The sequence below is a fragment of the Monodelphis domestica genome, chromosome 4, assembly GCF_027887165.1.
Source record: "Monodelphis domestica isolate mMonDom1 chromosome 4, mMonDom1.pri, whole genome shotgun sequence".
NCBI classification, from domain to species: domain Eukaryota; kingdom Metazoa; phylum Chordata; class Mammalia; order Didelphimorphia; family Didelphidae; genus Monodelphis; species Monodelphis domestica.
In genome coordinates, this window is record NC_077230.1 from 92,849,814 (window position 1) to 92,864,505 (window position 14,692).

General features: G+C 47.5%; 1 protein-coding gene across 26 annotated transcripts in view; it reads right to left on the minus strand.

Moving 5' to 3' along the window:
* TNK2 (tyrosine kinase non receptor 2) overlaps positions 1-14,368 on the minus strand; it is a 45,169-nt gene extending 30,801 nt beyond the window's left edge. For 10 of the 26 annotated variants that reach the window (XM_007493855.3, XM_056797156.1, XM_007493853.3 and 7 more), the window contains exon 1: positions 14,251-14,368. Coding sequence is in view for 11 of the 26 variants with exons in the window: in XM_056797157.1 (XP_056653135.1) it covers positions 3,108-3,290 (183 nt within the window). In the remaining 15 variants the exon portion in view is untranslated. Of the gene's footprint in view, positions 1-285; positions 3,004-3,107; positions 4,413-4,449; positions 4,969-5,415; positions 5,583-13,852; positions 14,066-14,250 lie in introns of those variants that run through there. The other 16 variants (XM_056797160.1, XM_056797159.1, XM_056797170.1 and 13 more) reach the window with 14 other exon arrangements.
* Positions 14,369-14,692: the final 324 nt, after the last annotated feature.

A 14,692-nucleotide genomic window follows, 5' to 3' on the forward strand; every position in this document is an offset into this window, starting at 1 on the left:
CTTTCATGAGATCTCAGAAGTCACATACAGACACCCCTATGATCTATATCTCTTTCTAATAATATCCTCCCACTCCAACTCCCTACCTGACCACTGAGGAAAACAAGTTCTGGATAGGAGACAGGGGTTAGGATTGAGGGCAAGAAATCCCTGAGATCAAAGTCCTCATTCCCCCACAAAATTGACCCTAGAACCCAAGTCCTTCTTTCTTGTCCACCCACCCAAAGTTTAGGCATTATTAGCAAGTAGCCTCCCACATTCCCTGCTGTCTCCCCACTCACTCACTGTGTAAAGGCGAAGTCGAAGCCGGGTCAGGAAAGGGAAGGAAAACTCTAGACCAGGAAACCGGCGAAGCATCTCTGAGGCTGGCCCTAACCCCGTCACCCTCAAAAAAAAAAGTACTATATGAAAAGGTCACTGGAACTTCAGGACCCTGAGTTGGTAAGAGCTGTAAGATGTGGGAGCCTCCTGGCCCCCAAGGCCAGGGCTCCCCACCAAAGGCAAGGCAACTGGGGGTTCTGTCTCAAAGGCTCCCAACATTCCCACTCTCCAAAAGCCACTTCACAGAAGGGTGGGTGTGCTGCTTCCTTCCCTGTTCCTGCTTCAGGACTCTTCCAGAGCTGTCTGGGAAAGAGGGCTGGTCAGCTGGCTATCCACAGGCTCTCTGCCTGGGTCTCGCTCGGTCTCACCCACTGCCTAGTTCAGTAATCACAGCTCCAACCCTTGCTCCTCTGTAGCTCCCCTCCCAGACTGAGTAGCTCTGGCATTGGCTGAAAAAAAAGACCTTTCTGAACTGTAGCCAAGAGGGCGGTGGGAATGGGGGGGAGTATGGGCTTCCTTTGGATTTCCCAGTCACCCATGCCCCCACTCCCTCTCTCACTGTATACAAGGCCCCCTGTCTCCTGCCTCCCATCCCAGCCCCCACTCATCCAGACAACCCCTTAGATGGGGGTGGGGACAAGTTGGTAGGGGGCAGTGTTGGGCCCCGAAGAAACTGAATCTTTCAGTCCAATAGGTAACTAGCCCAGAGACAGAGAACTCCATAGCCCCTTTCCAAGGCTACCAGGTTCAGGTAATGCCCCTTTCCCCTTTCCTTAAGGCAGGCTCCTTGGAGACCCTTCTTCCATCCCCTTTGCCTCCAAGCTCAGTTGTATGGCTCCTGGCTCAGACCCCATGTGTCCCTGTTGCCCTGGTGCCCGACGGAAATAGGGGGTTGGCAGCCAGCCAGGAGGCAGAGCTGGGACAGCCTAGTCAAGAGAAGAGGTGGGGGTGGGGGAACATAGGGACTTCTCCTTCCCCTCCTCAAGAGGGAAACCCTGCCTTTAGCTCACCCAGACTCCCTCACAAAACCAGCCAGGATAAGCTGTACAAACACCCTAATCCCCCTACCACACATACCCTGTCTGGTCACTCCTGCTACAACCCCCCACCTAATTTCATAGCCCAAACACCCTCAGGCTTCTGGCTGCCTTCTCAACCTCCTCCCTCCTCTAGCCAGCTCAGACAAGGGACTAAGAGCGGCTCCCACCCCCAATTCAACTCCCCCCAGACACACCTGACAGCTGTAGGAAGAGCTCTCCAACCCCCCTCCGTCAGACCCAGGGAGCCCCTCTTGAATGGAACACACAACTCCCTTGTCCTAGCCCAGCTGGTTAACAGCTGGACGGGCCACCAGCTGGCTGGGTATTCTAGAAGCTGGGAGGGAAGGCGTCTGGATCTGAGGTCCTCTCTTTCTGGGGCTTCTCTTCGGACGTTCTTTTCCTCAGCTCCATCCATCTTGGGAAAGTTCCTCTTGGCTGGCTCCCCCACTAAATCACCACTCACGCTTCTTTTGGTCCCAGTTTAGCCCTCAAAGCACACATTTACTCTGGGTCAGACTGAGCACTGGTGGGGATGGGAGGTGGGAGGGATGAAGGGACGAGGCTGGTGGATCACTCCTCCAGCAAAAAGTCTGCCAACTCCTAATCTGGCCCTCCAAAGCTGGCCAGTTTGTACTCAACTAGAGATTTCTAGGTCAACGTTAGGGATGGACAGGCTGCTCAAGAAAGAGTTAGTCAGTTCTAGCGCAGAGACCAGCTTGGCTTGCTAACACCTAGGAGAGGTGGGAGTGACTCCAGGTCCTTCACTGCTACCTCCTGATATCCTTCTCTGAGGCATTTCCTGGGGTGGCGAATCATCTTGGAATTCCACCGCAACCCCCTGCCTCCATTTTCCATACAAGCTCTGCGGTCCCTCTACTTTCTCCAAGTGGCCGCTGCCCCCTGCAGGCTCTGAGGAAAAGCACGAACCCAGAATTCTCCGATGGGAGAAGAGCTTCAAGCACCTTCGAGTTAAAGCCCAGCCAGGATAGAAGAGATGCCCTCCCAAATGGGCCTCCGTGGAACCCTGGGTCTGCGGCGGAGGGCTGCAAGGTAACAAAAGCAGCTACCCCCACCAAGTGTCGAACCAGGGCGGTGCAGGAACACCTAGCTCCCTCCCCCATACAGTCTTGCTTATCTTCCCCTCTGAAACCCTCAGGACCGCCCTACCACCACCAAAGCAGGCCTGTTTTCTCATTTCTGAGGGTTACAGATGTGCTGCCTCCACCTGTCTACATGGCCCATGGGAAAGGTGGGGACAAGGGAGGGGAGGTAAAGGGCATGATGCATGCTAGATTCTGCCCATTTCTCTCATCCCCTCCCTCCTCCCCCACCGTCAGGGTATACCTCCCAATCCTCTTCCACATTAGCCAACCCTCCACAGATAGGCTTATTCCCAGGGGTGCCCAAATAGCAGGGAAGGTTCAAGCTTCTAATGCCAAGATCCGGGGAGGGCCATTAATGATAGCAGAAGCCTGCTATCGGCTGGCCTGGGCAGTCCGGATCCTCTTCTCTTCATTCTCCCTCCCCAGCCAGTAGCGTCTTCATTGCCCAAAGCTCCCCTGCAGGTAGGACCCTGACCCCACGGCTTTTTCTCCCCCCAAACACTATCCCTATCTCCCAGATTACCCCTAAATAAGCAGCGATCCCCAAAAGAGCTCAGTCAAGGACTCAAAGGGCTTCACCTCTGAGGGAGTGCTAAAGGCTGCTATTTTCTCTCTCTCCTTTATCCCTCTTTCCCCTTCTCACCTTCAGGCCCCAAATCCCACCACCCATCTGGGAAGGAGGCAGCACTCCTGGCAAGCAGCAGGGCTGCTGTCCGATGCCCAGCCCACCTGGATTCGCTTCCTCCCCGTCCTGTCTGTCCCCTCCTCCTAACCTCGTTCCCAGCTTCCATTTGGCTGCTGGCGACACAGCCTTAGCAGTGCTCATGCTCCTATCCAGACCAATGGGCCCTCCCCCACTGCTCTCAGCTTAGGAAGAGGGGAGAGGCAGAGACTTGGAGGGGGGCAAGGCCCACAGAAGCCAAAGGACCCTCTAAGACAAAGGCTCCTCAGCCTTTTTATATGTAAAGGGGACTCTTGGCAGACTGGTGAAAGTATGGCTGCTTAGAATAATGCTTGGAAACACATAACATGATTAAACAAAGGAAGGGTTATCAAAAAATAAAGATGTAGATTTTTTTTCCCAATTCAAGTTCATAGATACACTTCCCCCCAAATCTGTACAGGTAAGGAATTCTTGCCTCTAAGACAGGGAACCCCACAGCCACAGCCCCTTTCCCCTGCTTCACAAAAGCCCCCATCTGCAGGACCTTACCAAAACTTCAGGGATTAAAGGCCTTCTATGAATGAGGGCTCAATTTGGTCTTGGGGATACCAACTACCATCTGGTATAAAGACGTCTCTAGTGCCATCTCCCCTCCCTTAAGGGTAAGGTCCTAGAATTCCTCTAGGTCACCTCTCCCTCAGTGTTCAACCCTTCCTTTCCTTTTGTCCCCCACCAGAATTTGGTTCAGAATATTCCAGCTTATTTTCTTCACAAGGCGTTCTCCTCCCCCAAGGAGGGGTGGCACTTGAATTCAGGGTTCTGGGAGATTCTTCTTATAAATGGCCACTGTTCACCCAAGCAGAGTGAAGCAAAGCCTCTACCCTATACCCTCAAGATTGCTATCTGTGCTCACATCCAGTTCCAACTTCCTCCTTTTACAAAGCTCCCAAAGCCATATGCTTCACCTTCTCACCAGGGAGCCCATTGTCCCTGTCTACTTGAAGCAGGTTAGGAGCAAAGGGCATAACAGAGGCCTATGGATAGAATTGCCAGGGAGGGAAGGGGGAGGAAGGGACAAGTAGAGAATCCATAGGATAACCCTGCCCCTATCCTACCTAGGCTTCACCTCAGCTTGGCATAGGTCCCACCTACTCCTCTAGAAGCTGCTGCTTTACTCAGGTGGACCCCAGGGTTACTGCTGCATTAAAGAAGTCCTCTTCCCAAGACTCCTCCTCTCTTCATCCCTGAGGGCCCCAAACCACCACCACCACCACACACCCTCTCATTCTCCTGGCATCTGAAGCATCCACTGACTCCTCACCAGGTATTTGGGGCTGTGATGGTGACATCAAAGTCAGTCTTAGATTGGCACATACGAGATATATCCTGGTTTATTCTGGTAGTCCATTCTTGCCTCCCTCTTCCTTCCTCCTTACTGTCCAAAGAAAGCCTCAATCCTATCTTTGTCCCTGAGAAAATCTCAAAGAGAGCCTTACTGGGGAAAGATCGAGATAAGAGGGGAAGAAGAGGCTCTCAGTATTCATCTCTTTTCTTTCTTTATCTTCCCCCACATGGAGCCCAAGGCCAATTGGATGGAGGAAAATAAGTGCCCAGCAATCCCAGGTCCCATCATGACCTTCAGGCTAAAGTTTTGTACTTTTGCTCCTCTCTTGCAACACAGCTAAGATAGCTCCGTGAAGAAATTATTCCAAGGACACTTTACTAGGAATTCTTACAATGTCTAAAGAAAACCAGACCTATCTCCCTCCTCCTCTGACTGGCAGAAAGTGGTGACTAAAATCAAGTGCCACCCAAATGATCCATGTTCCTCCTCCACCAATCCCCCAACTGTAGGATCTCTCAAGTACCCAGATGATCTTTGGCAGGAAGTGAAAACAGCCCCTCCCTCCCCTTCCACACCTAGGCCCCTTCTAGCTCCATACCCCCCCAGAAAGAGAGTGACTCGGGCCTGGGATCTTGACCCATCCCCTCCAAAAGCAGCACTAAAGTGTCAAATCCACACAGAGAAGTAGCCGAGCCAGGCAATTTCCGGACATGAAGAATTTTCAAAACAACCAACCATAATTTAGGGAATATATGCCAACTCTGGCCTATAAACCAGTCTAATTTCTACCATCTCACCCCTGGGCCTTGAAGAATAACATGTGCCCAAGTCTGGACCAGATCCCTTGTTGAGAGCTAACAACATTAGGAGAGCCTTCCCTGGGTTCTGATTCCTTGAAAAAAATTGGTAGCAAAACCCACACCCTCCTGGAGCCTCACTCACCTCCTCTGGACTTCAGAGCAGAAAGCAGAAGGGTGCTGGACAGCTAGTTTCTGGATTCTCAGACCCATCTGATTCCCCTCCCGCACTGAGTGCCAGGGAGGGAACTAACTCCTTGCTGTTCTCCCGAACAGCCCTGAACACTGACATCATAATTCAAATGACACAGAGATCTGGGGGTGGAGACAGGCAACAGGCTGAATAGCTGGGATGGGGGGGGGGGGGGTCAGATTTGAAGAGACACACAGACAGATAAACAGACAGACACCTTTAGCCCCTTCTATGACAAACCCCAGGGGCAGCATGAGAACTCACAAGGCTTTCCTAACACATCCTCCAGGTGCTCTGAGGACCAGTTTATGCTTGATACAGAACCAAGATTATAATATGTTACAAAATCCTGGGCTCTCATTCTATACTCCCTTCTGTAATATGGTTTAGAGGAGAGTGAGAGGAAGTGGTAGACAGTTATGCCATCCAAACAGAGGCAATATGCTATGTGTGGTGTGAACAGAACTTCAAGTCAGGAAATCCAAGTTTCCTGTCATCACTCGCTATTTGTGACCTTAGTTAAGTCACGAAGCTAGTCTTACCCCTTGAAGCCTCAATTTGCTCATCTGTAAAATGCTGGGGTTGGACTAGAAAAGCTATAAGACCTCTTCCAGTTCTAGAAGCTCAGGATTCTAGGAATCCAATAGTCCTGTACAAGAACAAATGAGTGATTATAGGAGAGGAGAGATTTACCTTTACTCTGAGAGCTCCTGGCACCTTTTCAGGGTTCTCGTTGCAAAAAGTGATTAACTAGGTCCAAGTCCAGTAGGCCTCGGGGATCCCCTCCCCCTCCACCAAACCCTTCTTTATTTTTAATCCAGAAAAGCCAGAGTCTTCATAGGACAAGGAGAAAGGAGGACCCCTTGGGAGTACCAACTGTAACTTTGCTATTCCTATCCCAAGCCTAAAGAAGGCTCCCTCTCTAGAACAAATCTCTTAGGGTTCCAGCATCCATTTAATGAAGCCAGTCTCTCAGCCCCTGCCATGGTTACAGGAAGGGAGAATAATCCAAAGGCCCCTCTCCTGCCCCCATGCCACTATCCTTACCACTTGTCACCTAAGGACACCAGACACCACCCCCAAGAGGTGACTTGGTAAACGGAGGAGGGACATTAAGGTTTGGTACGGAAGAAGCAAAGAGTTGTCCAAATTGGCTCCCTGTGGCAGACATCGGTTGGACCAAGGGTCCCGTTCCCTCCTCACTCTATCAAGGCACTCTAGGCAGAAGCTGTTCTCTCCAGAGAGGAGGGAAGATCCACATAAGCAGCAGCTACCAAGAAGCTCTCCCCTAGGAGACAAAACCCCCCAATAGAATTCACAACTCCTACCTACATATACAAGAGATTTGAAACTGTTTCACCTATACCCTATAGCTATAGGCTACTAAGTAAGTCGGTAGCCAGTGTTCACATTGTTTCTATCTAGGGGGAGGGATATTTCTCAATGACAAAAAAATATTCTTGGAAGAAGCCCCTTTGCACACTGCCCCAAAAAACTATTAAACATTCAGCTTGGTAGAATGGAGGGAGAAAGCCTGTATTTGGAGTCAAGAGGATATGAATTCAAATCTTGTCTTTGTCACTCTCTGGGTGACCTTAAAGAAGTCACTTATCATCCAGGTTTTAAGTTTGGTAAAATGGGGAGGGGGGGGAATTAGATAAACTTTTATGTTCCATCTGGCTCTAAATATATAATCTTAACATATATATAATACATATTATATATAATCTAATTATATAATCTTATGAAGTTCCACAACCATGCTAACAAAGCTTGTTGAGGACTTTCCAGAATATCTTCCTGCCTTCCACCAGAAAGGCAGGGAGGGGAGACAATTTAAAGAGTACCAGAGCAGGTAGCTGGGTAGCTCAGTGGATTGAGAGTCAGGCCTAAAGATGGGAGGTCCTAGGTCCAAATCTGGCCTCAGGTACTTTCAAGCTATGTGACCCTGGGTAAGTCACTTAACCCCCATTGCCTAGCCCTTACCACTCCTTCTGCCTTGGAACCAATTGGTTCCAAGACAGAAGGTAAGGGTTTAAAAAATTTTTTTAAATAGAGTACTAGAGTTCCAGTACATCCTGCAATTATTCACGTTTCCCATGAAGGAAACTGCAGTTCAGAAGGGGCCATACAAAGGTAGAAAGAATATTACTGAATGCAAAAAACCCTACCTCCTGGCTCCCTTCCCCAGCCTCAGAACTTTTCCAAAACCAGGCAGAGAGAATCGCAGAGATTAGCCCCAGTCAGCCTCTGCCCATATTCACTCTTCTCTATTCCCAGCCAGAGATCTGGGCTAAAAAGACCCATTGTTGAGGCCAGAGTCCTCAGAGTGAAGTGGGGGAAGAGAGGGACTGTCAAGGAGGGAAGGGAGAGGAGTTATGGAGTTATAAATCTAGCAGAAATATGGTCTCCTTCTCTAAGGTCCAGACCTTTCCCTACCCTTGGACTCTATGTTCAACCCAGGTACCAAGGGTCTAGGTACAGTCAGTATGGTTCTACCTGGGTCCTGTCTAGGGAAGCCATCTCTGGGGATGAAGGAGGTGGTACTCCATGTAGAAAAGATGCCTTGAAAGATTCTAAAATGCAGAGATGAGGTGGGAGAAAATTCCAGGCATGGAGAATGATCTTATTGAGGTACAGAAGTAAGAGATGGAAATGCTCAGAGTTCAAAGAATAGATAGTAGCCCAGTTTGGCTGGAATATAGAATTCATAAAGGAAGTAGTATGAAATAATTCTGGAAAAGTAGGTTAATCCAGATGGTTCCCATGTCATAAATTCCCATGATGCCTATTTGTATATTACTTATGTTGGGGGGGGGGGGTTCCCTCTATAACTCCAGTCTATGGAAGAAAGAAGGAAAGCAATCTTTTACTCTTTCCCCAAAAAAAGTACCTATAAGGGCAGGCCAAGACTTTTGAAACTTAGTTCAAGATTCTTTCATTATGCTCGATTTCTTTCTTCAGTCCTCCACATAATTGCTAATGAGTCTTAAAATGTGGTTTAAGGTCTGCAAAGTGCTTTTATAAATATTATCTCATTTAATCCTCACAACTCTGTGTGGGTAGATATTATTATTCCCATTTTACAGTTGAGAAAACTGAGGCAAATGGGACTAAGTGACTTGTCCAGCAGCATATGGCTAATAGACGTCTGAGTTCTAATTTGAACTCAGATCTTCTCAATTCCAGGCACTCTATCCACTGCACCATATAGCTGACTAAAAGGATGTGGTCTTGCTTTTAGGAAATCCAAGACACTAGATATGAGCACCAACTCTGAAACCTATTAGCTATTTGTAATTTGTAATCCTGGGTAAGTCAGCTGGACCTCAGTTTTCTCCTCCATTAATGGATAACAATACTTGCATTGCTCAAACTACTTCAAAGGCTTCAGTGAAGAAAAGTACTTTATAAACCTTAAACACAATATAATTATGTGCTATGATTAGTAATCATTATTAAAGGCATTATTCCAGAGTTCTTTTTACATTCTCGTCTGATTTTAAAATTAACTGATATCCAGCTTAGAAATAAATGTGGCAGGGAGCAGCAGGGTGGCTCAGTGAATTGAAAGCCAGGTCTAGAGAAGGGAGGTCCTAGGTTCAAATCTGGCCTCAGGTACTTTCAAGCTGTGTGACCCTGGGCAAGTCACTTGACCCTTATTGCCTAGCCCTTACCACTTTTCTGCCTTGGAACCAATACATAGTAGTGATTCTAAGACAGAAGGTAAGGGTTTAAAAAAAAAAAGAAAAGAAATAGATGCAGCAGGGCAGCTAGGTGGCTAGGCCTGGAATCAGGAAGTCTCATCTGTCTGTGTTCAAATCTAGCCTCAGACACTTAATAGTTTTGTGACCCTGGGCAAGTCACTTAACCCTGTTCATCTCAGTTTCCTCATCTGTAAAATGAGCTGGAGAAGGAAATGGCAAACAACAAGCATTTTTGCCAGGAAACCCTAAAAGGGGTCACAAAAAGTCAGACAGGATTGAAAATGACATTACACATAACTCTGTGTGTGTGTGTGTGTGTGTGTATATATATATATATATACACTTTCCTTTTCCCTAACTGCAAGCTTTTAAAAAAAAGAAAGAAAAAGAAATGTAGCACTCTGTGGAACATAAATATATTTCAAAGAAAATTCTAATAGAGATTCATTGTAGGAAGTTCTATCTTAGACAGCTAAATGTTTTGTTTTATTTCTTAATTTAGTCAACTCTAGCATATACACCAGCAGCCAGATGATGCAGTGAATAGAGTGCTGGGCTTAGAATCAGGAAAACACCTTTCTGTTTTCAAATCCAGCCTCAGATACTTAGTAGCTCTGTGACTCTAAGTCACTTAATCCTGTCTGCCTCAGTTTCTTCATCTGTAAAAAGAGCTGGAAAAGGAAATCAAAGCCAATCCAGAATCTTTGTCAAGAAAACCCAAATGGGGTCACAAATAGTATACAATTGAACAATACCAACACAGCCAACCAATAACATATCCCCATCACCAAAAACTGACACTAATAAGAGAAGAATACTAACTAGCTTTACTATAGACCTTACCCATGCACTTTCTCCTTTCTCCTCAATGGTAGACGAAGAGGCCACAACCAATACCAGAGGAAATGGAGTCTTGAGACAGTGGAGAATATGGAGGAGCAGGTAATAGCTCATAAAGATACAAATCCCTCAAAATTCTAGACAACCACTGCTCCTGCATCTTCTCCTCTCTACTATACAGCTACCACCATGCTTGATCCCAGATAGTCCAAGCGCTTGCTCATCAATGCTCATCACCTGGACTACTGAAATAGCTTCCTGATTAGTATCCTGCCTCAAGTCCATTCTCCATTCAGCTGTCAAGGTAATTTTCCTGAAGTACAGGTCTAACCATGTCATCACTCCACTCAAGAAAACTTCTGTGGCTCCCTACTACCTAGGTGACACAATAGATAGTCAGGATTTGAAATTCAGAAGATCTGAGTTCAAATAACCTCCTTGAGCTTGTTTCCTCTTCTGTTCAATGAGGATAATAATAGTACTTACCTTTGCCAGGTTGCTGAAAGGACCAAACGAAGTAATAAATGTAAAGCAAACTTTAAAGAATTATGTAATTGCTATTACCTGTTATTATTATTATCTGATTGGCATTTAAAGGTCTTTCACAACCTTGCCCCTTTCAGTATTCTTACTGTATTTCATACTGCCTTTCAGTTCCACATAGGCCACTCCTGTCCCCCCATGCCTGGAACCCCTTCCTCTCTCCCTCAGCTTCCTTCAAGACTCAGTACAAGGGGCAGCTAGGAAGGACAGTTGGGAGGACTTGGGTTCAAATCTGACCATAGATGTTTCCCAGCTTTATGACCCTGATCGAGAGTCACTTAACCAAGAGTGCCTAGTCCTTGCTGCTCTTCTGTCTTAAAACTGATAGTAGAAAAGAAGGTAAGGGTTAAAAAAAAAAGGCAGCTCAAATTCTATTTTCAGGGAGGTGAGGAAAGGCCCTTCTAAGACCTCTAAACCTACCGCTTTCCCATCTCTGGTGTCTACCTTCCATTTATGCTGTACTTATCTTGTATGCACAGTTATTTACTATTAGAATATGAATTCCTTAAGGAACATGTTTTTTTCCATCCTTTACATCCTCAGTGCTTGGCACAATGACTGACACAGAGTAAATGCTTCTTAAATACTCATTGACTGACATCCCTGAGATGGCATTTAAAATCCCAGCCTACACACTCCCACTTGGTATATCTGGCCTTCCCCTTTGAGTTCTAAGCTCCAAACTCCATATTCATGGCTGAACCCTTCCTTCCTTCTTCCACTTTCCTCTCATCCTCTGCTATGAGGCCTGTCCAGTCCAGCAACTTGTTGGGGAGGAGGAAGGGGACAAACCAAATTCAAAGTGAGTGAGTGTGTAATGTTTTGTTTTTCCCCCAGTTCCCTCCCCCACTGTTAGGAACCTCAGAGATATCTATTCCAACTCTGATTTTACAGATGAGGAAACAGAGGCTGAATGTAACAGACTGGAGGTCTTCGGATTCCAAATTCAAATTCAAAGTTATTTTTCTTTAACAAGATTATACCACACTCACTCTTAGAGTAGAAGATGGCAGAGGGCTGTGTTTAATAACCAGGCACTGTGCTCAGAGCTGGAGAAAGCTCCTAGTTTACAACCCCTCTATGTCCAAGTGGCCCCTTCCCCATGGCTATAAGTATCACCCGCAGCCAACGCAGAGGGCAGCGGGGCCTCGCAGGGTCACTCACTGGAGCCAGGTTTCTGGGGTGTGGGTTCTAAGGGGGTGGCACGTCATCACTGTAGAATTACGGTTCTCCAACCATGGCCTGGCAGGCGTGGGATGGGAAGCAGACAGACGGGTTTGGGTTTGGAGCAGGCTAACCGGCTCAGGCACAGCTGCCTGCTGAGAAGGCTGCCCCTCAACCCTATAGGGGAACAAATGGTGAGGAGATCTTGTGGGCAGCCCATTCCCCTTCTTCTAGGGATCAAGACTGCCCCATGGCAGGCTCATAGCCTCATCTATAGTAGTAACACCATATGAGACAAAGTAGCAGAGGGATCCCAACATAATCATAGTAATACGAAACATGGCTACAAATCTTCTCCAAGATTGAAAAGATAAAGAGAGGGCCATTATGTATCCTGTTTCTAAACAGGGAGTAGGGACTCCATGCTTCAAGCAAGAAAGCTGGAAAGCATTTTTTGACCTGCATTCTATGGTCTGTTCAGGAAAAGGACACCCTAGGAGAAAACTAAGGCAGAGCCTGGCCACCAGTGAGATGGGGGTAACAGCTCAAAAACTCAGGTCTCCAAGCCTTCTTCCCCACCACGCTCCATCTTTGGAGGCTAGAGATTCCATTCCAAGATCCCCGTCCTGGGTGTGGCTGCAAAAGGAGACGCCCCAAATGCCAGTTTTTGTCTACTTGCCTCCTCCTCCAGATGGAGCAGAGCCAAAGAGAGATAAAAGCTAGTGGCACAAGCCTCACATGTAGATGAGGTAACTAGTCTTGATACTGGTTCAATACCCACAATCCATACTCACAGCTCAGCCTAGTGAAAAGTTAGCCTCTAGCTCTAGCAAAATCAGCTTCAGGGCTCCCCTGAGGGCAGAGGTTAGGGCTCTTGGCAACCTGAGAAACAGAGGATCTTCCATCCTGCTCCAAGTGGGCAGCATGGGTTATGTATGGGACCTTAGAAATTGGAAGACTTGAATTCAAATTCCAAATTCTCATACTTTTTTAGCCACATGATCTCAGGCAAGTCATTAAGTCTATTTCCTCAAATGTAAAAATTAGGATAACCAATTCATCAATAAGCATTGGTTATATGCTTCCCATATTCCAAGTCCACACTCGGTATTAACTGCAACTCCTACACAGGGTCATAGTAAAATGTTTAAAATGTTTTACTAAAAAATTACAAGAGAAATGTGAACTATTCAATTATTCTGACTGGGAGCCTTATCTGCAGTCCCACCTGGATACAAGATTCTCACCATCTCACCCATCACTCTTCCACCTATTTCTCATCCTTTTCCCCCAGGGTCAATAATAATGAGGTTCTCCTAGGAGATGGGTGGGTGATAGAGAAGTTAGGTGCTACATTCACACCTCTGGCGCACATGGCACGGTTATAGAATAAGTCTTTTGCTTTCGGAGCAAATCACATTTGGACTTAACTTCTCACTTCCCTCTCCCTGAATGTAGGGTCCAGTCCTCACTGAGTCCTAAAGCTGCCAGGTGTTTGCTGGTTCAGACTTACTTCTCCCTGATAAAGGAAAGGCAGAAATCTCCTTTGCAAACCCAAAAGCACTAGATAAGTATGAGTTATTATCATTATTATTATTATTATTGAAGTTCCTTCAACCCATAATCCCTTGGTCTTGAGTCTCATTTACTGCCAAATGATTTCAAACTCTGAAGACTGGGGTATAGAGTGATACTCAAGACCACCCTCACCTAAAAGAGAATACCCTGCACAAGACCCCTTGAAAGGGGGTGGGGGAATGGAGAGAAGGTTAATACTCTGTTGTCCTTTTGTCCAGGCTGCAACTTTTCTTTGAAGGAAAGTGAAATACATTCCTATGAAAGCTACAGAACAGAGAGGGCTGTGATCATCTCTTGGCTCTGTGGATTATATACATGGCCTGTCTGCATCAGCCGTCTCCAAATCTGCTCTAGGAATGGTCCAAGATTCACCAGGTAAATATGAAGTCTTTCACCCCACCCTTAGATCAGTCATAAAAGGTAAAGAGAGAAACCAAACATATCAGGGTTAGAGTTGAGGCCCCTGACCTTATATGAACATAGGTTTCTTCCCATTGGCTCTAAGAACTCCCACCCAGGTGTCCAACTTAGAACTGATACCCAGTTAATGCCCTTACCTGAAGCCTTCTGCTGCCTTGCCCCTGAATGAGGTGGGGAGGAATGTCCCCAACCACACTAGCTTCCAGGTTCCCCAAAAAGTGATGGTGAGAGTAGAGGGTCAAACAGGATACACTCTGCTTCTGGACTGTAATGTCCAAACTCTCCCTGCCTCACAATCCCCTTCTGCTCCCCACCAGCCTCTGAGACATTGTGGGGTCCCCAGCAGGCCCCTTCACATACACCTAGAAAGTTACCACCTCCTTCTCCGCCTTCTCTTCCTTATCCTATGCCCCTCAGAAATGGCCTCAACACTCTGGGGAAGGCCCTGTCCCTCTCTGTGTCCCTTTCTCTCGAAATAAGTTTCCTGGACAGAGGATCTGACTTCTCCCTCCTGCACCCCCGGCCTCCAATTTACCTCTTGCACCCCCAGCCGACCTTCTCCTTCAGGTCCCTTGGGTCCTACCAGTTGGGCCCCACCAAGCAGCTCTAGCCCTCTCCAGATATGCTGGGTCACTTCCTCTCTTCTGTGTTTCCCAGAGCTCCCCCTAAACCGTTCAGGTGGCCTTCCCCCAAATTGCACTGCCTGTTTGCCTGGGCTCCTAAGCGGCTCCCCCTGCTCCCAAGAGCTACCCCCAAACCACTCCACTTGCTCTCCGAGGCTCCCCCTAAACCACTCTCCTTGCTCGCTCCCGATTTCTTGCTCTACCGGCTGTCTTTGCAGACCTGTCCCTTCGCCCCGCTCCTGCACACCTGCCCCAGCCTCCCCGCGTTCCTGGACTGCAGGGCTCCCTCCCCCTTTCTCCTGGTGCTGCTTCCTAGGACCCAAGCCCACCTCCTGAACCGCCGGCCAGCTCCCT